This window comes from Pseudopipra pipra, chromosome 16 (assembly GCF_036250125.1).
Source record: "Pseudopipra pipra isolate bDixPip1 chromosome 16, bDixPip1.hap1, whole genome shotgun sequence".
NCBI classification, from domain to species: domain Eukaryota; kingdom Metazoa; phylum Chordata; class Aves; order Passeriformes; family Pipridae; genus Pseudopipra; species Pseudopipra pipra.
Window position 1 is genome coordinate 3,945,154 of NC_087564.1, and position 25,040 is coordinate 3,970,193.

The 25,040-nt window shown below is 38.4% G+C and overlaps 1 protein-coding gene across 29 annotated transcripts in view; it reads left to right on the plus strand.

Annotated features, from left to right (window-relative positions):
- The window catches only part of RBFOX1 (RNA binding fox-1 homolog 1), a 1,150,020-nt gene that overhangs the window by 625,138 nt on the left and 499,842 nt on the right, over positions 1 to 25,040 (plus strand). For 22 of the 29 annotated variants that reach the window (XM_064672743.1, XM_064672735.1, XM_064672739.1 and 19 more), the window contains one exon: positions 197 to 244. The exons of the other annotated variants lie outside the window; for them this stretch is intronic. In XM_064672743.1, the coding sequence (XP_064528813.1) occupies positions 197 to 244 (48 nt within the window). Of the gene's footprint in view, positions 1 to 196; positions 245 to 25,040 lie in introns of those variants that run through there. 29 annotated transcript variants of the gene reach the window in all.

Sequence of the window (25,040 nt, forward strand, 5' to 3'; positions counted from 1 at the left end):
TAAACATTAATTAAAGGCATAATACTAACCACTGTATATTGAAGTGTATTATATATATAAAAATAACAGGTCATTAAAGTGTAATAGATTGAGAAACCTGCTTTTCAGAGTTTGATGCCCTTTCTTCAGGCTGAGTTGTTTCCCCAGCCCTGGTCAATGTGCTTTGTGACACAGGATTCTCTGTTTGTGTTTTCAGGACACTAAAGCAGAGTCCAGTTCTGGTGTAGAAACTGAGGACAGAAAAGTAAGTGCCTTCTTTTAATGTAATTTGTCAGGCAACTCCAGTAGGTGGGTTTTGCTTTGATTGTTTTTTTTTTTATTATTTTTGGGTAAAGCCTGTGAAATTATGTGTGTATGTTCTATAAAGTTTTCAAACAATAACTTTCCTAATGCTGTATTTTAACTTCTATGGAGACAAACACTTTTACTCTGCTAAATATACTTCTTTTAGAAATTTGAAAAACTGCTTGTTCAGAAGGGAATTATAGTCTTAATTTGATTATACTATGAACAGTTCAAAAGGCAGTTTTGCACTTCCTGTTCTTAATTTTCATTATTAACAAAATTATTATGTCTTTCATGATAATGTTGACATACCATGTTAAGTATTTGTAAGACAGCAAGATAAGGACTGTTTTTTCTTCCTTTATAGATAGTATTTTGATGCTGATTTTTTTTTTCTTTTAAAGGGTTTATTTAAAAAAAAATGTTTCCAGTTTTATTTTGTGAACTAATATAAAATGCATTTTTAGTAGTGTTCTTCACCTTACTTATGATAAAAAGTAAGAAATAAAGGCATCACACAGAAGCCTTCAATTAAAAAAACAATTGTCAGAAGTAAATATCAATCCAGCTTTAAAGTATTTTCTCACTACAGAGAGTAACCTGTTCTGTTTAAAAATCTATTTCTACTGAAAATCTGGAGCTAGAATGCAGTTCTGGACTCCAGATCTGTGCAGTGTTTCTCTGTGCCAAGTAGTAACTGAGTTTGTGGCAGTGTTGAGGATGTACATGTAATTTAAAATCTCTGACATCAGCTGGCCCTCATTGCTGTGAAACTGGGCCCTGCAGGTTCTGAGCGTTCTCTTTAATGAACATGTCCAGGTGCTTCCACTTAGGTACATGTCGGTTTAAAGTATGTTAAAATGCACTTTGGGACCTTATATCTAAACACCAAGTTCTGACTTTTTTTGCTGTGGGCATCAACTGTTAAAACTGCCCAACCCAAAGGGTTTTTTTTTTTTTTATTATGTGTATTATGGGAAAAGTTGTCAAGAGCCTGACAAGCTTTGGACAGCAGTTTTATTCATGTGTTGTATTTCTTTTTCCTGTTGTTGCAACTTGCCTTTTGCCTAGCAGAGGTACCAGCCTGTTGCCAGGAAAACATTTTGGGTTTTTTTTCGTTGTTTATGATAGGTGTGAATTACAGGAGCTGTGTATCTGATGGTTCCTCTTGGCCTCAGTGACTGCTCTGGGTTGGAGTGGTTTCCTGAGGAGTTGTGTCCATCTTCCATGATTTGGGTTATCCACACCCCCCCAGCTGTCTGACCCAGAAAGGGGCACCTCCTCCAGTGCAGAATAAGTGATCTGGCTTTTTCTGAGACAGCCCAGGCCCTGGGACTGAGCATGAGAACTGAAATGGAAGAGCACAACATTCCATGTTATCCTATGATTTATTACTTCCCTGTCCCTTCTTGCTCTCAGAAGCAGTGGCCTGAAGGTGAGGGGGCAGTCAGAGGGTCTCCAAACTTACTGTGGAACCCAGAGGGTCTCTCTTTTTGCCTCTCTCTTACTGAATCCTTGAGGTTGAAGATCTGGAAGTTGTCCGTCTTGAAGTGCTGAGTTCCATGAGTTTCTCACCCTTTTGCCTGTAACTCCTGGTGCACACAGACACATCTTCAGGTTTGCAGACTCCTCTGTGATCCTGTCTCATGTCAGACATGAGGTTTTGGGCTATGGTTTGTTTTTTTGGCCTGCTAAAAGTGCGATGTTGATCCCATGACAGTGACAGTGTTCAGTGTTCTGCCTTCCACAGGCAGAAACTGGAGTCAGCAGAAGGGATTGTCTAGAAAACCTTTAAATTTGTCTTCTTCATTTTGGTAATTTGTGGAACCACTTTGAAAAAACAAAAACAAAAACCCAGAAATGTAATAAATACCTGCTGTTACATGACAGGTTTCAACTTTTCTCTGTGTTTAGTCCCAAAAGCTCAAGTGGCAGTTGTACTTTACAGTCCAGGGAAATAGATATCCAATGATCTGTGCAGTGATCACCAAATAAAGATACATCCATCTTGGTTACTAGTAATGCATTGTTTCATGTTTGCTGAAAGCATCAGTTAAGAATTTAATGTAATTCATAGAAGCTGAAACATTGGAAATAAATATTTTTATTTCATCTATCTTGAAATCAAGACAAACTACTGCAATTAGGACATGCATCATTAGTGTCTAATAATTTGCACTTCCATAATGAAATATACTCCTAATGAACTATATCATTAACAATTAATGGAAAATTTTCCCCGTTAACCACAAAATACAAACCTGCAAGGTGCCTTTTCTCACATTCTTTTTTTTTCCTGAAGTTTCTTAATCTCCAACTTCTGAAGTAGAAATTTATATAACCACGACTAAATCATTTCCTGGAGGCAAACTCAAGTTTAATAACTGTATTTAGTATTTTGAAACCTATTATTCTATAAATTACAAAATACCATTTGGTTATCATAACCACTTCATCACTGTGATCTGTCTCTCCTTCCATTGTCTTATACTGACCTTTTTGTGCAAGATTCTATGTATTTTCTACAAGGATAAAAGCTCTCAGGTTTGAGGATAAATAATGCACAATCTGCTCTAACTGGCCTGTATTATTTTGCATTACTAACCTGCACTTAGCACTGCCAGCAGTGGACCAATAAATGCATGCACAACCCATTTCCTACCCAGTCAATGCTATTTTCTGTCTTTGTCACACCCACCCCTCTTTTTTTTTTTTTTTTAATTGATCTCATACCTTCTCTCTGAACATCACAATATTGGATGCTTAACAAACCATGTGATCATGGAAATGTCTCAGCTTTGCTTCTCAAAGAAACATATGTGGAAACATGACCCTTAAATTTTCACAGGAAGAAACCTGTTAAAAACATACCAAGTGTGATTTTTGTAAAACTACCCTGATAGCTGAAGCTGGTTGGGGGTTTGGGTGGTTTGGAATTTGAGTCATCATTTCAAAGCCTGTGGTGTTTTGCTCTTGCAAGGGCTCTGACAGATGGTTGGGTTGTTTTTCTTTCTACTCATGTTTTCTAATAGAACTGTGTGTGTTGGGCTCAAACAAAATGGTTGTGGTTAAAGGGAATTATTAAGGATATTGGCTGTTTTTCCAAGAGGGAGACCATGTGGAATCCTTTGCAATCTTTGCTTCCATTTGATGTAACCAAACTGTAGTCTCTGTGTCCACTCTAAGACTGCTAATATGTACAGCCTTTTTGTTGTTGTTGTTGCTCTTACATCAGCTTGATCATCTCCCGTTACCTGAAAAACATGCCCCTGATAAATCTTCCTTGGTTTTGATTTTAGTTCACATCTTTATTTGATCTGAACAATTACATTTTTTTCTTGTTTGGTTTTTTTTTTTTTTCCATATGTTTATATGGGATTTGCTTTGAACAGGAATCTTTGAAAACATTAAACCCAAAGAAACTGTAAATAAGATTTCTCACAGTCCTGCTCTGTCTTTGAGGTCTGAACAGAGCACAAAGGACATACTTTGTTTCACCCTGCAATTGCATTTGTCACGTCATCAAATTAATTCATGGCAAGGCTGTGAAACCAAAACTGATATAAAGTTATTCTCCCCCTGCTCCCTGACATCCCTTTTGTTACAATTCCATCTCAAATGGAAACCTGTGACACCAAAGAGTGAATGGAAAGTTAAATCCCACTGACCTTTCTGCGCCGGGTAACTTTGTTTCAGCCGGTTTTTACTGTGCAGGGAATGTTTTATTCCTCAGCTTTGGCTGCTTCATTTGTGGTTTATTCCAGCCCTGTCCCAGTAATGGGCTGTGTTTGCTGTGATGTGCAGGGACATTTCTCCTGCCTCTTCCTTGCAGGCACGATAATGTTGCCCCTTAAGCAGCAGCTGAGCACCATTAAAGAGGGGGCTCAAGGTCGCTCAGGGTCTCCTGCTTCGTTTTCTGCTCCTGAAAAGGAAAGCAGCTCATGGAGAGAACATTTTTGAGATGCATCTTGACTTCAAAATTTACCACTTTGGAGCTGAGAGGCTTTATGAGAGCAATAGAGTTTATGGGTGTGCATTAGGGCAATAACCTGATAGGTCAGTAAGTTGGAAAAGTTCCCTGTAGTGACATAATGTTTCATAACTCCTCATTACCTTCTGTGGGATATGGGATAGGCAGTAATGCCTTTCTTTCTTTTTCAGTGCCTGCTGTGGAAAATATTTAATCTTTTTTTTTTTTTTTTAGTACCTTCTGTCAGTGGATCTCAAATTACTTCACAAACAAATTAAAACCACCTATGAGGAAAGTACTTACAGTTATATTGCTGGAGTTACATATGGGGAAATAGAAGTGTGAAGGGGAAATGTAGGCAAGGTTATAAAGTGTGTCTGAGACAAAATGAGGAGAAAAAGAAACAGTATCACAAATATATTTTGCTTTGTCTATTCTATGACTACTTAAGATTTTTTTTTTATACTGATGATATAAAGATTTTTTCATGACAGTATATGGGAATTTTTTTTATTAGGAGAAAGAATATTTATCCAGTTTCTCTAATCTTCAAGTTACTGTGGGAGGGGTTTAATAAGGGTATCAAATAGTGAGGAGCTGATAAGCATCATGGAGGGACTCAGTGAACTACTGACATCCAAGATATGGATATATTTTATACTGTTTCATTGTAATCCCTTTTTCTGCTGTTTAGGGGCTCACTAGCAGTGAACATGAGAATCATTTTTATTCCCTTTTGAAGGGATCATGCAATCTGAATAATTCTGTAGGTTTTTGAGGTGCATCTTTACTCACATTAATAGAAATTAATTTTTTGGTGAGAGAAGATCACTGACTCCAATGGATTGGTAAGGAAGTGTCTAAATTGTGTTGGATAGAGATTTAGAGGAACCTAAGGAAGTTTTGAACATTAATGAGCTTTCTGTTGTCTAGTAGGGTGAACAAACAGACCACACAAAGTAGAGAGGATTGACCAGAGGTTCAGAAACCAGGGGGAGTAACCCAGGAGGGAGAATAATGAGCTGTTCCAAGAATAGTATCCTCCTGTCACAGCACACCAGAGGTTTGCACTGACATCCCAGCTCATGCAAGTCAGATTTCCATGGCACTTCTTGAGTCTTCCTCAGTACAGAGCTGGAAGTTTTCACGACTTCCTCAAAAGGGTAAAATTACCTGAAGGGGGTGTGGTGTTTGTCATTTGTTTGCTTGTCACCAGAAAAGTTACTTGATATCCATGGCTGACTCCTTCACAATTATTTTAATGCAGGGTCTGTTGCACTTCAGATATCCCAAAACTCAGAAAGCTGAATCAAACCCATAGTCTAAGTTGTTTAGGCATCACTTATTGTTTTTCTTACTACTTTTAGTGATATTTTGAAATCAAAGGGGTTTGTTTTTTTTTCCTTTTCCTTGTCTTAGTTTATGTTCTTTTCAAGTAAAAACACTAATTCTGGAAAAAAACCCAGGGAGCTGAAAGTTGCCCTGGAACTTAACACGCTGCATTAGTCAGCCTAATAAATATTGGCAATTCTAATGTGAGGAAACACTCAGAAATGCAGTCCCTTTCCTGGCATGTGGCTTGACACAGTGCAGAGCCTTGCTGCAAAGTTCCACCGTATTTGAATGCTCTTAATGTCAGTCCTATTACTGCTCTCTTGTTCTTCCTGTCACTGACATGCAATTATGGGATTTCACAACTGAAGTGATGACAGTTGCTCCTCTGTGTGTGTGTGTCTGTCTTTCCCCTTAATCCAACTCTATCTAGCAATCTGTAATTTGATAAAGTGGAATGGAAGTGACAGGCGTGACAGAAGTGCCAAAACAATAATTTGACCTCCCACTGAAGTGTCAACGTGTTCTGCTGCATGACTTTTACATATGCTGAGTACACAGAAGGGACATGGATAGTATATTTATGGTGCTGCAATACCTGGGAAGGCAGTGCTAAAAAAAGCTTTTACTACACTCTGTCTTTTTGCCAATGTGTTCCATCCTTAGCCATCACCTTTTCTAGCCCTGTATTACTATGTACAAACATAATTGCTATTGCAAAACAATTATATTTTTATTAGGAGGTGGGTTTTTTTTTTCAAGTCTTCGTTTTGAAGATATTTTGGTAAATCTTGAAATTATAATTCTGTGACTATTGAGAGAACTAGTTCTCAAGGGGACTTTTTTATTTTACTTTTTTTTTTGTTTGTTTTGAAATTTCCTCTCTCTTTAAATAAATTTCATTAGGTATATGAGACATTCCTGCTAATAACTCCTAAAAATCTCACAGAGCTAGAACAGAATTCTTTTATATGCCTGAATTAAAAAAAAATATTTTCACTGAAGTAAATGTATGCACAAGTTACTTTGGCATATATTCATATATACTGCACCTGCATTGCATACAAGGAAATTATATTTCATCTTGGGACAAGGAAGGGGACAGAAGAAAGAAACTTTTTGCTTTAATACCCAGCTAAATATAAAGTTTAAATATTCAGATTTGGGGGAAAAAAAAATCAAGTGGAGAGGGAGAACTGAAGTCTGATGCTAATTATCTGTCAAAATTAACTGAAAAATAATTCATGGGAGACTGAAGCCTTGCTGAACTTTTGATTACGTCTGGCCATTAAGTTTTCAGTAGGTATGAGAACACAGAGGGGAATTGGCTTTTGAAGTTCTACAAAAAAGGGAAAAAACCCCAAATCTATTAGTATGCTGTGAATGGGAACATGTCTTGGACCTCCTTTGTGTTTGTGAACTGATAAAACTTTACAGCAACGGGAAAGTGCAACTTCTGCTACTGTGTGGTGAAACTTTTCCTTTTGAAAGGTTTGGGTTTTCATAACCCAGACTCCACTGCAGCAGGAGGGCAGAGTTGACCTTAGCAGCTGTCTTAGCTAATAATTTCCAGTTATTGGCCTGACCTGTCAGATCCTCTGCAACATCCCAGATACCCAGGCCAAACGACCTGGGTTTAAATGCATTCCCTGTGTCTCACTCTGTACTTTTGTATTGTACACATACACCAAAGTGTTTCATGGGCGTTGCTGCTCGAGAAAAGTAAGTTTCAAGTTGTTATTTTCTTCCCTGTTTTATTTTCCTGCTTTTTAAATAAAGATTTGGGAGATTTGGCAAAGAAGTTATTGGTATTTAACAGTATGTACAGATGAACCACCTTATTTATAAATACTTCTGTGGTCACTGTCACTTGTGGCTGGAGGGGTTGTGAGACAGGGAAAGCATCAGGTTCCTGTGAGGATCCCAAGTCAGTTGGTCTCCCAGAGTGTTTATATCAAAACTACCAGGGTTTTTTTTTTTTTGAGGGTTCATCTCAAAGCCTGCCAGGGCTCTGGCAGAACTTTCAGGCTGACCCCTTGTTGTGTTCCCTAAGCCTGGGGGAGGCTCTTTGTTTTTCGAGGGTTTTTTTGGACATGGTCTAAAGAGCACTGAAGAGGGAGGGAAGTCTTACACTGCCATGAGCAGAATTATTTCTGTGTCAGGCACAACAGTCTCAAGTTGGGGACTTTTCTGTCATTTAACTTACTGCCAAACAACACAAACCCTCAGTTACTGAGTGAAAAAAATAATATATGGAATGGGAATTGGGTCCATCCCAGTTCTGCTGGTGAGGTGAAGGGCAGCAGGGGTGGTTGAGGTGGGTTGTGTGAGGGTGCCAGTGCCATGGCACCAGTTTGGGACAGGGCAGTCACATCAGGGGGTTGTGGCTCTGTGTGCAAGGCATGGAGCCAGATGGAACCAATTCTGAGCAGCAGCCACTGGTGCTGAGGGGCTGCTCCTGCCCAGAGCCTCTCTCAGCTCAGGGGTGGGCTGTGGGACAGTCCCAGGAAAGGAAACCAAAATAATTTGGTAAAAGGCACCTCAGATTCCAAAGGGTGGGTGGTGAGGTCTGGGGAATGACGGGAAGCTGCAGGTCAGTCCTCAGGCAGCTACTGAAGCATCTGGGGTCCCTGAAGGCTGTCAAAGCCACAATACTTTTAATGGTTTCTTTGCTTAATTATTTTTTTAGCCCTTTTTAATTTTTTTTTTTTAAATGCTTTTTTATGTTTTTACCTCTCAGTAAGAATTCAAAGGCACGTTTTAGCCAAAAACGTAGCTGGATGTTAGAGACATTTGTTTAAAATAAGAAATATATATGTTCCTACAAGTTAACCAAGAATGATGTTCTGAACAGTGGGTTAAAAGTCTCTGTTTCAGCAGCAGGAGGCAGAGGCTGAAGGTGGTTTTGGCTATTTCTGTGCACTGGGAATTGCACACCCTTATCTTTGACCCTCATCTTGAATTTTCTGTATGGAATAAATGCTGGAATTTCAAGGTTGGGGACATTGAAATGATAGTGACTGTAAAAACCTTTTCACTTCATCTGTTTGAGCTGAGCCTCATATTCCTACTCACTACCTATTTTTGTAACCTGAAACTTCACTTTTGTTTTTTGACATGTGAAAATATAACCTCTGACAGGATGTGTGTGCCCTTTAATATAATTGTTTAACACTTTTACTGGATGAGCTTTGAAATATTTTAAAGCTAAAGGCAGTTTTGGGAGAAGCAAAGAGGAAGCAAAAGGGATTTGTAGAATCCCTCCTACCTCTGAGTTTACATGCTTAAATAATTAACCCGAGGTTTAAAATGCGGGGCGTTCGGCTTCAATTTTTGTTACAAGCTGTCATTATTACCATCACTTATTCTTGCTCAAAATGTGCTTTCTGTGTTTGGACAAACATACAATCAGTTCCTTGAGGCAGGTGAGCTGTGGCCGTGATGGCAGCAGGTGGAGCAGGAGAGGGAGCAGAAACCCAGAGCTGAGGAACTCCCGGGAGAACTTGTGATAAGGAGCCCACTGTGGGGAGCCACTTAGTGCCCTCCACTCATGGGCAACTGGAGAGTTTATCCAGCTGATAAGAGTATTTATTCTGGCAGAAAGCTCCCAGATGGTAACATTTAGCAAATATGTACTTCCCTTCCTTCTCTTACACATCAGGCTTGCTGATAGACTTTTTATTAGCAAAGTAATCTTCCAGATGCTCTTTCATTAAAGTGAGGTACAGAGATATTTTCCATTGATTTTTTTTTTTATTCCTAATTTTAGGAAATGCATTCTGATTTTCTTTCTTTAAAATTACAGGACAGTATCTCATATATTTTTACATATTAGCTGATTAACCTTGCCAGAACATTTTTCATGGAATACTTGCCAACTTGGCTTTTTCAGTTCTCCGAAAGGTAAAACAAACAAATTAGAGATTGTAATTTGTGAGTATATCCAATTTCTGTGGTTAATTCAAGGTTTTAGAAAATGTCAGATGTTCTAAAAGAGGGAATATAGGGATTGAGGAGCTGTAAAATAAATGAAGTGTTTTTCCTTGACTCTGTGTGTCCCGACAGTACATCTGGGATGTATTGTGTGAACCACATTGGGCTCAGAAATGTTTATTGGCCATGTAGAACCTCAATTCTTGAAAGTACCAGCACTTTAGAAGGAAATGTGTGTCTAAAAGCATTTAAATATAATTATTTTTTTCTGACTGAGAACATGTCTGTCTGTGTTTGGCCATATAAGTGGGTATTTTTCCACATTTTAATTTTCCTTTCAGCAAGGGACGTAGCCATGGTTGACTTAACAGGTCTTTGAAACAGGTGTTCTCTTTTCATGAAGTATCCTTACAGATACTTGTTGGTCAGGTGGCAGCCTGGAGATTGCATATTTCTCCAGGGGAAAAAAAAAAAGGTAATGCCAGTTCTTTTATAGTTCTTCTAAGTCTTTATAGTACAGTTCCTGTTAAAAGAAACCCACAAACATGCTGCTATAGGGGAGGTTGCAGTTGCTTTGTCTTTATTTAACACCTGACAGACAGTCTGACCTCAGGCAGCTCCTCTGTGATGCAAAGCTTGCATGGTCCAGGATCTCTTCACTGAAACACAGAAAACTTGGAAAAGGTACTTGAAATTTGTGCAAAGAACTTGATGCAGGCAGGTGCTTCCTTGTTCTACGTCATAAAACGGAGAGAGTTAAATAACATTCCTTCTGTATCAAAAAGCTGTATCTCTATGGAAAGTTTAAATTTTGACTTTGGAAATTGAAATCCTTGTAGGAATTGAACTACATGTTGCATTTTTGCATTTGTTCTCCTTATAACCTGTAGCAAGAGGTTTCTTATGGAAATTTTTAGGAATATTAGATATTCAGAAATCTCCTTTGTAAGTACCTTTTTCTTGCTGCTCCATGTCATCAGCATGACTAGGGATGAGGAAGGAGGTGGTGTACTGACCCTTAATACATACTATGCCTGGAGCAATATGGGAATCTGTCTTTGAATCTTACACCATGAACCTTTGGAGCTCTGTTATTCTTCCTTTCTGGGAGCCCCCACTGTTGGTACCCAGGTATTGTTCAGGATTTGGTTCGTTGTGGAGGTTCTTTTCAGGAACTGAGGCTGTCTGAAAACAGGGATCAAAATGGAAGTATTGCTTATGCTTAACAGCCTGACCACAGCAAAGGAAAGAATGCAAACCCAAAGGATTTCATCCCTTGTGATGGGTTGGCTGAGGCCAGCAGCTGAGTCACCCCCAGCCACTTGCTCATTCCCACCTGCCCAAGGGGATTGGAGAGAGAGAGGAAAGGCAAAAGCAAGAAAATTCATGGATCGAGATAAAAGATGGTTTATTAAGTGAGGAAACCAAAAAACCTGAACAAAACCAAACCTCAGGAGATGCAGAGGAGTCTGCAGTCCCCACCTCTCCCGTGCAGACTGATGTGCAACAGCCTGAAAAATGGAACCTTGGAAGGCACAACCCTTCACATCAACACCACTCCTTGCCCTCTTCTCCTGCCCTGGTTTTGTGGCTGAGCGTGATGTCCCAGGGCATGGAAGATTCCTCTGGCCAGTTTGGGTCAACTGTGGCCTCTCCCCACAATCACCTGCCACCGTCCTGCTCTCTGGGTGTGGGGGTGTCAGCAGGAGCAAGAGGAAAGCCTTGATGCTGTGCAAGCCCTGGTCAGGATAACCAGAGTGATGGTGTGTTATCAGCACTGGTACAGGGAAGATGTGTCAGGAAGGCTCAGGTTGCTGAAAATGTTTGCAAAACCGAATTACAAGAGCAGAAGAGGATTCCTCTGGCCTGTGAGGAAGCTGTGCTTTTCCTCCTCCTGAGCCAGCAGTCTCTTGTTCATACACAGCTCATACCTGGTACTTATTTATTTGTAGTTGAATAGAGTCTGTAACTCTTTGAACTGTCTCCCTTCACTGAGCATCTTCCAGCACTTCCTTGGGAAGCAGAGGACAAGTTTACCCGCTGTTAATGAGCAGGGAAAGCCTCGTGGCATCTAAACCTGAGTTTAGACTTGTCCTCTCATCTAGGCATGACTTGCTCAGGTGGCTTTCCAGGAGCACAGGCATGGCAGGATCATCAGTGGCAGATTGTTTTCAGCGTGTTTGAAGGGGACAGACTGAATCAGACGATTGGTTTGTTTGCCAAATTAATATCTGGGATGTGATCCAACCTGATTAACAGGATGGCTGTGATTGGATCATGAAAGGGTAAGCAGACATTTGGAAGGCTTTTTTCGTACCTGCTGGCTCTATTACTTTCCCAGTAGCTTGAACACATGCAAGAATATGCTTCTGTCCAGTAATCCAATTCATTTCTCATTGATTCCAGTTTGTCTTTTTATGTTGTGTTGGATCTTTTGCCAGGTAAATCTTTTCTCTGTAGCAATAGATTGCTTTTTACAGCTGCCTGGGTGTCTGATGCTGGGCATTTAGATGAAAACTTCCTAGTTCCATTATTTCAGAACTGACTTCTTCAACGGTGATGTCTTTTCCTCTAATGAAACCTGTTATTATAAGAGAATTTATATTTAAATACATATATTATATATATCCATATTTGCAAATTTGAATATCTATGCATTTTCTGTTGTCTTTGAAACATTATTGATGAGTAAAAGAAGGGTTAATGGATTTTTTTTTCCAGATTTTTCTTACAGAGTTATGTTTTATTGTCTTTCAGTTTGATGGATGAGACAGAGACTATGGTTTATATATAAACCATGTGCTTTCCAGATTAGATTGATGTAATCATAGCAGTTTTGCACAGTTCAGCTAAAAATTTGTTCTTGCTGATCAAGGTCAGGAAAATCCGGGGATTCTGCCATTTATCTCATCTCTTGAGTACTGAAATAGGACACTCAGGGCAATATTAAAAGGACTGGTGTACAGCCATGTCTCACTGTGTCATACTTGCTGTCTAACAGCTTTAAAAAAAAAATCAGGGGTTATTTCTAAAAAAAACCCCAAAACAAATAGTATAAATAGTGAAAGAAGAATGCTGATATTCAAAGCCTAAAAATAAGATTTCGTTTATGCTTTCCCCCTCCCTGACAGCAGAGTAGTGTACAAAAGAATGTTAATTTATCTTTTTTTTTAATTCTAGATAATGGTGATATGCATTATGCAATATGGATACTATGCAAGTGGCAAACATTTAGTTGTGAATTAAAAAAAAAAATCTCATCTCTGTTACTGTCTTTCCCTTTCAAGGCTTGGTAGGAAGACCAAGGCACACAGCAGGTTTTTTACACGTGTGAATTGTCTGAAATCCAGTTGGGAACATCTGTTTTGGCAAATTTGTTTGATGTATTCATTAAAACTTTGCTTTGCTGAGGTCTTTTGCTGAACAGGTAAATGCTTAGTGAGTGATGTAAGACAAAATTTGCAGGGAGAGGTAAAAATCTTATTTTATGAATTGATATCCTGTCACACCAACTCCATGGAAAACATTCTTTGTGCCTTAGATCCTCACAGTTCTGACACTGTTACTGCTACATCCTCAACATTTTTGAGGAAATTTCTCACGACAGTATGTAAATAGTTTCAAAAAGTAAGAAAACCAAAGAAATTTGCTCCTCTATGGTTTTTTATATTCTATAAAACACTTTAAAGAACTGTGACACACTGTTTATTAAAGCTGTATATTAAAAGAGAAACAAATTTTTCAATTTTTATTACAGAGTCTAAGTAAACAAGTAGAAAGACTAAGTTGAAAACATTTAGAACCACTATTGCACCAAATCTGTGAGAATATTAAAATTCAATAGCAGGCAGAAAAGTAACACTCCGTCTACTCATTACAGCTTTATTTGAATCAAAGTCAAAATCTCCTTAAAAGTAAGTGTCAGATTGAGGAACAAATTCCAGCTGCATGGAGCTGTATTTAATTGTTTCAGTTGTGTGAAGCAGGAACTCTTCCCTAATTCAGAGTGACCGAGTTTTGTATGGAAGTGTGTTAAACCATCCTGGCTTCTACCACCCATATTACAGTCTTGGTTTTTAATGTATTCTTGCCTGATGTTTTAGTCTACAATATTGACAGGTAATTTCCTAGTGTATTTTATTCTAAAGGATTAAGGCATTTCATATAAACACAGATAATGTGTAGGAGAAATGAAATTTTTCTGCAGCTAGTCCTAGGGAGGCAGTTCAATGTGCCAACTCTGTTTTCTGCTTTTGGGTTTCCATGTACTTACAGAGCTCTCACTGATTTGATACTTGACATATATAACGTGGTTCTTATATAATTTTTAATTTTGCTCCAGCTAGTGGACTTTATGGAATCTGCTTTTACACTGTATTACCCTTCCTCTGGGATGCTTGAGCTGCTGCTTTTGTCTTCTCACTTCATCTAGTGCATGAGGCGTCCACCGTATCTAGTTGTGATCTGAGCAAATATTAGCTTGTGTTTCCCACCTGCATTTATTATCTACATTCTTTCCCAGAAATTGGATGGGATCTTAACTGTAGGCCACTTTCTTTGAAAGAGCTGTGTGCCTTCCCACATTTCCCCCACTGTGCAGACTCACCCCACACACACCACGTGCTGGAGTTCTGGCCATTTTTTGTTTGCAGTGAGAAGCAAATGATTTCCAGGGACATTGAAATTCATCCTTCAAATCAGCCCTGGTAACTTTATTTGCAGTCACTGGCATTTCCAAATGAATTTCAATGGATTACAGCTGTATGATTGAAATTCCTGAGAAGAACCTGCAAAAACTTTGTAATTCTGGGCATTCCCTCAACACTTGCCACGGCCATTAAGATCATTAAGACCAACTGGGTGAGGTTGCTCTAATTACTTTATAGCTTTGGCAAGAGCTGTGATTCCAGTGAGACTGAGTCTTACTGCACAAGGTAAAAAACCTCCATTTACATCTTGTAAATGGGTAAAGAAGGCCCAGAGGCTTTTGGGGTCTCACTTGCAATGCTTAGAGCCTCATCTGAAGCAGATGCAAATAGTTGTTGCTACAAGGTCTGAAGATTCTTGGATTCCAAAACTTTTAATATGTGTTCCTAAAGTCAGGTCTTCAACTTTTTAAAGTTCTGCACACTTTTTAAGAATGTTAACTAGTACAAATTCTACCAAAGAGTGTCCATGTTTATTTTGGTGGCCCTGTAAGCTGAACTCCATTTGGAATTTATTAACTTACTGCATTTAAACTAAACAGTAGCACACTCAGAGCTGATAGGTTGTAATCTAGTACAGAAGACCCCAAGGATTGAGTCAGACCAAGTTATTCTGCATGCTAAAGAACTTACCTTTCAAAACATCGCTTGTAGTAGTTCTTTCACATCAAATACTGGTTCAAACTTAATTAAAAAAGCTCTGAAACTTCATAGTCACTTTAAAGAAGTTGTTCATGTAAATGTCACAAACTGCTCTTACCTTGACTTTTACTTTCCTGTGCATTTGAAACCTACTCAGGTTTATTGTGAGTTTTCTCAGGGCCACGTACATCACATATTGGGGGTTTTTATTCTACATATCTGAATTTTAGGGTCAGACTGATGATCCTGGCTAGTCTTTAGTTAGCAAAAATTGTCTCTCTGTTACTTTTATTTGAGCTTTGCCTAAAACATCACTCAAGCTGTTTTTGGTAACCCTAAGGGTTGGTAAGTCGTAGTTCCAGACACCAGAGAATGCTGTAATAATAAAAAATAAAATGCTCTTTCTTTTTTTTTCTTGGCATAATGAAGCACAGAGTCGATACTATGTACATAGTTTAAATGTAACAAGATAGGTACTTTAAAATATATTGTTTATTTTGGTCTTTTAACTAATGAAATATGACTTTGTGCATTTTTCTCTTAAGGTCCCAAATCATAAACTATTTGGCAATGTTTTTTCAAATTGCATAGTTTAACTATGTAAACTAGTAAAACTATTTAAACTGTTAACTCAATTAAAAAAAAAAAAGGCACACCAAAGAAACAAACAAACAAGGCAAGCATGATTATAGATTACAAGGCATGTTTAGCCATATTGTCAGTCAATATGAATGTTCTGCTCTCATGTTCTGTTTTTCCTTGAGAATCATTTTTTCATTTATATGTTCAATGCTTTTCCATATAAATGCTACAAATTCCCTCAGTATCTTTTATTAATGCAGTTGTGTGTACTATTAAGGCTGGATTTTTAGGTTTAAATGTTTTACCTGCCTGGTTGTTTTCCCTGTCCCATGCTGATATAGCTCCCATAACCAGACGATGGCAGTGTAAGCTCAAAAACTTACCTGTCAGTGAGTAAAACCTCTCTCCGTTATAAATGGAATAGGTGTTTTTATTCCTCACCCCCAACTACTTAATTTCATAATAACTTCCAAGTTATTTTAAGGCTTGCTAATCCTCAGCAGAAGCAATGCTGAGGGTTCTCCATTATTGTACTGTCAGCTCTTCTGAGTGTTTATTCTACTTTGTTTAGATCTGATGCAACACCAAAAGATTTTTTTCTACTGACTGAGTATTATTTTTTAATTGGGCGAATTCTCACTCCACTAAAACTATTTTTTTTATGCATTTTGCACAACGGAATTTTGAACTTCATCAAAATGGCTTCTCTCAAGCTGCTCTTCCTCTTTCTACTTCTTTTCTTTGCTGCTGTTTGTTGAATATATTAAAAACTTAAACATTCCAATGGCCCCACCCCTGTAAAACATTAAAATAGAGCTGCAGTTCCATATTTACAGGTTGCATCAAATCCATGTATGTGACAGCAGCTGCTCTTTCTCTCTGTGTCACACAAGAACCGGGCAATGAAGAGATGAAATTAATTTAAGGCATTACAAAATACAGTTTAGTGTTCAGGCTGGCATCTGGAAATTAGTCCTAAAGGGTATTTTTCTGTGCTTCAGCCTAAAATGAGACCACTTTTCATGTCCAAGTGGCCTGAATGTGACAGAAACCTCAGTTCTTTCACTCTTTCACCTCCCTCCTCCTTTTCTCCCCAAACTCTTGATGTCATTTAGGCATTATTTGTATTAGATTATTTGATTAGAGCGAGAGGATTAGGGCTGGATTATGTACCCTTGATAAGGATTTCCTTTTTATTTATTTCTTTCTGTTCATAATGAGCAAAGAGAAGCTTTGGTTGCCAATTCACAAAGTGGGAATATGAGTGATATAATACAAAACCAGCTTGAAGGATTTGGTGATAAGTAGGAGAATTGTTCTGGGATGATGCTTTTGAAAATAGAGTTTATTTTATTTATTTTTGTAATAGTCTTGATGAAACTCTTCATAAAAACAGTTCCATTAATTTGTTCAAAACACAAGTGAATACATTACTAATCTAAAAAGTACACAACAAACCCCCACCATTTCTAAAGCTGAGATTTGCTTTGTTCTGTAACATGGTTGTTATGCTTCAACAGATTTCTCTGAGTGCTTTTATTACCTGTAATAGTGGGGTTTGTTTATTTATTTTTCCTTGCTGCTGTGCCTGTGACTGCCGAGTAACTCGGGCTTTCATAACAAGGTTGCTGTTACGATGCTGCTCACAAAAACATTTGCACATGGATCCCTAAGGGGTGGGCTAATACACCACGGTTGACATTTATATGAGAGGCTGGAATTAGGAGTGGATTCTTTCACTATAAAACTCCAGTGGAAAACTCCTGGGGATAGAGCAGAGAGCCACGACTATTAGCTTGCCTTTTCTGGGCAGTCGATTGAGGTCTGCCTTGTGTGGCCGGCAGGGCACATTGCAGGACCTGCCTACTTAGCCAGGCCTTTATTTACAGGCACATTTTGGGCTTGAATGGGATTTTTTTGACTGGCAAAAAAATGTGGTGGGGGGCCTAAGTGCCATTGCTGCTTGTTGGGAATGCTGCTTTTTTGTAGGGATTATAGTAAAGCAGGTGTGTAAGTAATAAATGAGAAAATGCATGACCTGTGGTACTCTTTATGTTCTTTCTGCCGTGACTGATGAACTGCTGATGTGATCTCATGTATTGTCTCACTGTGTATTTGATCTCTTACATGAAATAGTATTAGAAAGTGTAAACTGGAGCAAGAGGAAGTTCTAAGTTCAGGATTAGAATGACACTGAGCTGTTTATCAGAATTTTCAAGTCTGATAAAACATATAGACACAACTGTTTATATGTAGGGAAAGGGAAATTCTAGTTGATAAACACGTTAATGATATCCAGCTGCATTCTGTACACAACAGAAGTAAGAATAAGTTCTTACAGAAATTGAAAGTTGTGAATTTGCTTAGTTTGGCTCATTGTGTGTTAATAGCAGTCTCTGTATATGTTTAAAGCTACCTAGAGTATCTGTAATGTCTAGAGAGCTGATTAACCCAAATGGATCAGTGGCTCTGTCCTTTGAAATCTATAAACTTGTGTAACAAAGCATGGAATTCTCAACTTCTATAACTTCTATAGTCGTCTGCCTTGGTTTTGTTTTGTTTTCCTAATACTGGCTTTTCTAATCTTTATTTTCTCAGTAGCTAATGAAATATCTTTGGCAACAGTCTTGTTTGTTCAGTTTCTACCTGTTGCTTTGGTCTCATCAGGCTGATTTTATTTGTACTTAAGAATATGTTAAAAAGTTAGGCTAAATTTGGTATGTGCCATCCCTTTTGTAACAGGGCTCTTTGAAGGAATAAAGCACATGTTTATGGTGTTTTCTCATTCTTCAATAAACTGTTTAAGGTTTAATGAAGTTGGAATCAAATACCAATGAAATTTTAATATGGATTTAGTGCATTAGAAGTTTTGCTGCCTGATTGTTGTATTTTGAATGTGTGTCTGAACTGAGCCTGTACAGCTGAGGGTGGGGGTGTGCTCTGTGGAGTTAGGATTTCCAATTTTTAAGTAAAGTATTCTTAATTGCACTTTTATTAGTGTAGCAAGTACTTGAGAGTCCTGAAAGATCTTTCACAATGATTAAAAGTCAACCAGTGGTATTAAATATCTACCTGTCATGAAGTGGGAAATTAAAAAAACAAACAAGCTGACAGAGATTCAGTGTTACATCAGGGACTTCTTCCTTGTTCTTGTAGAAAAAAATAAAGACAAACTCTATGTTACTGTGGCTTATCTTCTAACTTAATATTTCATGCTAAGTACTAGTCAGTGAAAAGAGGTTCCTAAAATACCTCACCACTTTTTTCTTCCCCTTTTTTTTTTTTTTTTTAAGTCAGTTTAACTCCTTCTGAAAATGCTGAATTGACTGTACAGTGCAAGGACTGGATATTGCCTGAAGGAACAAATTACCTGGTTAGTGAATTGCGCGGAGAACTTGGCTTTTTGAGGAAGAATTCCTGTCCAATTCTACTTCGAAAAAGTTGTTGGAGTCTCCTACTGGCTCCCAAAGCCTGGTTCCATAGAGAATTCCCTCTCTTATCATTCATTGTCTCCAGTTCTGGTTGCCTGTACAGAGGCCACAGTGAAGTGACCAATTTCGGATGTTACAGCCCTTCCACAATATTCCTCGATATTTTAATTCCTTTTCAAAGGTGATTCAGCTGATCTTGTCTGATCTGATGAGTGGGTGGTTGTTCTTGCCTTTTAGGAGTGTCAGTGACAGAACATTATCAACAACTTACTTAGATATTTGTCTGATTTTTCCCAAAGCTGTGTGGTAATTGGAATCAAGAACTTCTCTGTATAATTCATGACCTTGTGTGGCCCTTTGGCTGACAGTAGACAGAGATTCTTGAAGTCTCTTTAACACTTTAAGAGGTTTGGCTTCTGCTGACAGCTGACACTGTCATAGAATCACAGAATTGTATGAGTAGGAAGGACCCTTAAGGATGATGTAGTTCCAAGACCTTCCACCAGAGCAGGTTGCTCAGAGACCCATCTGTATGTCAAAGAACAATACATTTGGCAGAGAATGTGATTGGAGCAAATGGTACCAAGTACTCAATTTGGTAGTGATTTCCCTTTTATACTAAATGTAGACTGTTGCCCTAAAGATACAAAAGACCATGGTCACCACAGATGGTTTTACCCCAATTTCCATCGAGGAAATTGTCATGTGGTAAAGTTATGCAAAAGGCTTGTGTTTATTTAGTAATGACTAGTAGTTTTCTTTGGAAGGAATTCTGTCAGTAATACTGTCTTTTATGTAATTTTGGTCTTTTCTGAGAGAGGATTGAAAAAAAAAAATATATATGTAAGAAAAAAGTTCAGCAGGAAATGATGCTGATGCTGTGTGGTTAAGGCATATAAGTCCTACCTGTCAGTAAAGGGAATTTAGATTGGGTTTAGATTAGATGTTACTGTGAGGGTGGGAGGCCCTGGCACAGGTTGCCCAGAGAAGCTGTGGCTGCCCCTTCCCTGGAAGTGTCCAAGGCCAGGTTGGACAGGGCTGGGAGCAACCTGGGCTGGTGGAAGGTGTCCCTCCTGCCCATGGCAGAGCTTTGAGGTTCCACATGAGATGGGCTTTTTAAGGTTCCTTCCAACCCAAACCAGTTTGTGATTCCATGACTTTTTAATTCTGTGACTTTTCTTTGTGGGTTTTTGTGTATGACTTGTCTTGTTCCTGTTCCTGTTTAACTTCCAAGCACAGTTTCTTGTCGTAAAGCCTCAGGACAGGTGGAACTATTTATTAGGTCACAGAATAATTTTGATTATTCTAGAAACACCTGGTCATATAGGGGCATAAAATTGGTTACTTTGAACTGTATTAATTTTTCAGCCACATACAAATCTACTTTAGAATAATCCATGCAATGTGGGTGGGGTTTTTTTATTTGCAGAAGACAAATTATGATATTGTCGATGTGTGATGTGTGAAATTCTCTGGTTTAGGCACTTCTCTAAATTCAAACAAAGCCTTCTATCGTTGCTCACTGGTCTGACTGTTTTCTGTGTGTGATGTTAATGTGAGGCCAAGTGCTCATCCTTGTACTTTTGCTAAATATACTGCTGAGGTGGGTTTTTTTTTTTCCAGCAAATAACAAACCAGTAAAGCTGCTCTTCAAACATGGGTTCGTCTGCGAGATGGGAGGGGCAGGAAATCAATTCTTCTTATCTTTACCAATTTCTTACAGGAGATAAGAATCTCTTTGAGTTCACATAGATTAATTATATAGATTGTAACAGTTGTCTTCCTCAAACCCTGTAATAGTAAATTGGTCTTACTAAAATGGTTAATATACCAACCTTTTGAGGAATTCCTAACCTCTGACAAAACACTAATTCTTTTGTCTCTTTTTACTTTTTTTTTTTTTTTCGAATTGGAATTGGTATTGGAAGTTTTTGAAAAGCAAATCCACCAAATTCAAACTGAAAAAAATTAAATCAATCCTGACATTTAATTAGATGTTCCAGATTCTCTTCATTATGAACACGGAAGAGCAACTCTTATTCTGAGGTCATGTAATTTCAAAATTCTCTGTGGCTGTTCTTCAAAGATTTTGTTTTATTTAGACATATATGAGCATTTATGGAAATGTGCAGCTGCCTTAAAAAATTCTCCCTAATTCTTGAACTTACAGTTTTTTGATTATTCCTTTAACACTCTGCTTCTTGGAATTTCTTGTTGCCTCAGTCTTAAATCTTTCATACTGAATAGTTGGCAAATGGTAACAAAATTTCTATTTTCCCCACACTGACTTGATTTCCACTGAAGTGCCTTGTTTAGTGCCCCTCCTGCTGATGTACATTTTGGCAGCAAGTGATTGATTGGTTGGCTAGAAAGTGAAATATTCAGTGCCAGAGGACAGTGACCATTATTATTCCATTTATTACATTTATATGTAATACCACATAACAGTTAATAACCATTCTGTTATTACATTTATTCCTTGGGAATAAATGATATTTTTTTGTCATCTGTTCTGCCCCTTGACAAGGGCTTTGGGTTAGGCTTTCACTGATGCCTGTTGCTGATCAGTGTTGCTGTTGGTGTGTTTAGTTCCTCTCTTTTTGAACTTTAGGTAAATTTTAAATGTTTCTTAAAGGTGTGGACAAATGTTTTTGTGAAGGGGCTGCACAGATGAGTGTGAAGGAGCTTAGATGTAGACTGGGATAGTATCAATAAGATCTTTTAACAGTGTACTAGAGCCTTTTTGGCCATCTTTAAGGTGCTGTGGTTTATCTGCACGCTGGAAATATTTTCTGTAACAATTATAACACTCATTTATTTTGAACGTTAAAAGTACCAGTGATTTTAGAATTTTATTTTTTTTAAATTTTCTTTTTAAGGTGCTGTCAAGTGAATCTCATTTTTAATATAAATGGTGTTCTTATAAGTGAAAAGTCAAATACCTCCAGTGTTCTACAGAATATGGTGGATTTTTTATGAAGAGTATGTTTTCATTTTTTTTTTTCCCAAACACATTTATTCCAGATATAAAATGCTGGCTTAGCACCAAGTGGGAGCAAAAAACTAATGATGAGCCTCTACCTTGGGTTTTATTCAAAGCACCCAATGACTCTCCTGGTGTTCTTAGAATCTTAGAATTCCCACTAACAGTCTATAAAGTCCCATAGAAAGCCATCTGGTCTACATAATGCTTTTTTATTATGCTGTTAATCCCAAATAAGCCAGACCTGTGGCAATTTTGTGTTGTAGGGGAGCTGGTGATAATCAAAGGCAGTTGAAACTTCATGCAGACACCAGAACCTTTTGGAAATAGTAGGAAAAGCCTTTCCTCTAAATTTACCTTCGTGTACCATAGACAGCTAAGAAATAATTTACAGTTTTGGGCATGATAATTACAGAATCTTGGTTTGGTTTCAGTCATAGTTGCAACAATCTGAGTGCAGTGTGATGAAGGGTATTCCTTGGGCCTTGGCAATTGGACAACCACATGTGCTGTCCAATAATGGACTTTTCTTTTAAGGTGTTCATGTACTCACACTTCCCTTAAGTCCCAGGGGTGTTATGGATGCTCACTGGGTTATTTTTCCTGTATGGAACTACGTGAAAAGGGATTTATCAGCTCACTTTTTGATTCATGTGCACTATTCCTGCTAAACCCAAAGATCGAGAGGTGTGCAACTCATCTGGTGCAAACACAGAGGAGGAATTGTGAGGGATATTTCCAAGGAGTTTTGAGCTCTTAAATCATGAACAGGGCAGTGATTCTTCCCCTGGACTCAGCGCTGGTGAGGCCACCCCTGGAGTGCTGTGTCCAGTTCTGGGCCCCTCAGTTTAGGGAGGATGTTGAGGTGCTGGAGCAGGTCCAGAGAAGAGCAACGAGGCTGGGGAAGGGACTGGAGCACAAGTGCTGGGAGGAGAGGCTGAGGGAGCTGGGGGGGCTCAGCCTGGAGAAGAGGAGGCTCAGGGGAGACCTCCTCACTCTCTACAACTCCCTGACAGGGGGCTGTAGCCAGGTGGGGGTTGGTCTGTTCTCCCAGGAACCAACAGTAGGACAAGAGGGCACAGCCTTGAACTGCACCAGGAGAGGTTTAGGTTGAATATTAGGAAAAAAATTTTTACAGAGAGAGTGCTCAGCCATTGGAATGGGCTGCCCAGGGAGGGGGTGGAGTCACCATCCCTGGAGGTGTTTAAGAAGAGACTGGATGTGGCATCAGTGCCATGGGCTGGGTGACAAGGTGGTGTTGGGTCAGGGCTTGGACTCGATGATCTGAGAGGTCTTTTCCAACAGGTTGATTCTATGATTGTATTCTGACTTTATGTGAAACGTTCCTCTGAGTGGCTTTCAGTTTTTCTATGACTGTATTATAGCTGGGTTCTCCTTTGGTCCTGCCCTGTGGGCTCTGATGGAGGGCAGAGGGCTGGATGGCACTGAGGAAAATGTTCTCAACTCTTCAAGTTGAAAACTTTCACATTGTCAAACAGAAAAAGGTTTAGATCTGCTGAGCTTCAATGTTGTCTGCAAAATTCCCTCTTTCAGTGTGGGGACTGTGATGGTTACAGGAGTTGGTTGAGGAAAATAAATTTATTATCAGTATGCATATTTTTATTATGGTAACGTTGATTCATCTGCATTGAAGCAAAAACTGAATTATATTTATATTTTAAAAAAAGTAAATTTAGTTATATTTTGCTCTAAAGTTTTCCTATGTGTGAGTTATTGCTCTGTTTGCTGAATTGATAAGACATGCATAGTTCCAGATAAAAGAGGCAAAAATATTTAAGTGCATGGAAGAAAGAAAACTATGTTTTCACAGTTAGTTTTCTCCTTATAAACCACCAAGTTGATATGGTATAACTGTGATTTTACCATCTAATTCAATGTAAAAACATCATTTTCTATTTGAAAAAAAAAACAGAAAAAAAAGCTTTGCAAGTTTTTTAAATGTTTTGCTTAATAGGGAAAACTGATTCATTTCTGGGACAATTGAAAAATATCTGCACAATCTTATTTTGATGCTTATTGGATACACTTATCATATTACACTGTCAACTGAGGTTAATATACATATGTAGGAATACACATATTTACACTGACAAAGATTTTAGCCCTCTAGGTGCTGGAAATGAGCATCAAGACTAAGGTAAAGTGGTGTTTTCATTTTTGGTTGTTGTCTGTTAATAAACCATAAAATATGGGAGATGTTGTTTTCTAACGATTCCCTATATAAACTACAAAGTCTAAAAATGCATTTAGTTCTTTTGCTGATTATAATTCTGTACTAAATCAAAAATCACTGCATAAAAACACTTCCATAAAGCCAGCTCAGTCTTTTTAAATGATGGTCTGGCGAAGGAGAAATCCTTTATTCTTTCCCCCCTTGTTTTTCCTGGGGGTAATGAAAAATGAAAAATGTTGTGTAAATGTCAAAACCATCGTAAAGAATAAATCCTGGGGGTTGGTTAATGAAACCTTTCTGCCTGGTGGCAAACAGCAGGCCCTCATCACTACAGCAGTGAGCACCAGGATGCTTTGAGCTGTAATATCTCAAGAACTGTGTTCCACATTCCATCACTGATTCCTAATTTTCTTAAAGTCTCCCAGGCACCTGGTTTAAACTAAAACAGAAATGGAGCTGCTACAGCATCTTTCTCACACTACCAGCCTATTTGTGGCTGTGTGTACTGTGGAGATTTGTCATCTACTGCCCATGTGTTAAAAAACATAGGATTTACATGAGTTATGCTATTTGTTCTGTACCACAGTTAAATTATTACGTGGGTTATAGCTGAAGTGAGATTTTTGTTTGTTTTTATGATTTCAAATGTGTTCTGTGCTGTCACAGTGATACACAGCTTGTGTTCATGGAATAAGAATAACAAGAAACTGAGCTGAAAAGTGAGAAAGTGTGGAAGATCCCAAAACAGAACAGTTGATAGTTCATGAAGCTCGCTCTTTTCTGTTGTAAAATTGAAAGCACTTATGCTGGGAAGTATGTCCTTAATGATGAAATGCGAATTTCCTCTGAAAATTTCTCCTGGAAATCCTGAGTGGTCAGAGCCATGTTGATGCATTCCCTTGTTTTGCAAGTCAGACAGTGAATTTGGGCCTGCTGACTGATGGCAGAATGTTTGCCAGCAAGTGCAGTGTCATCTGGCCTG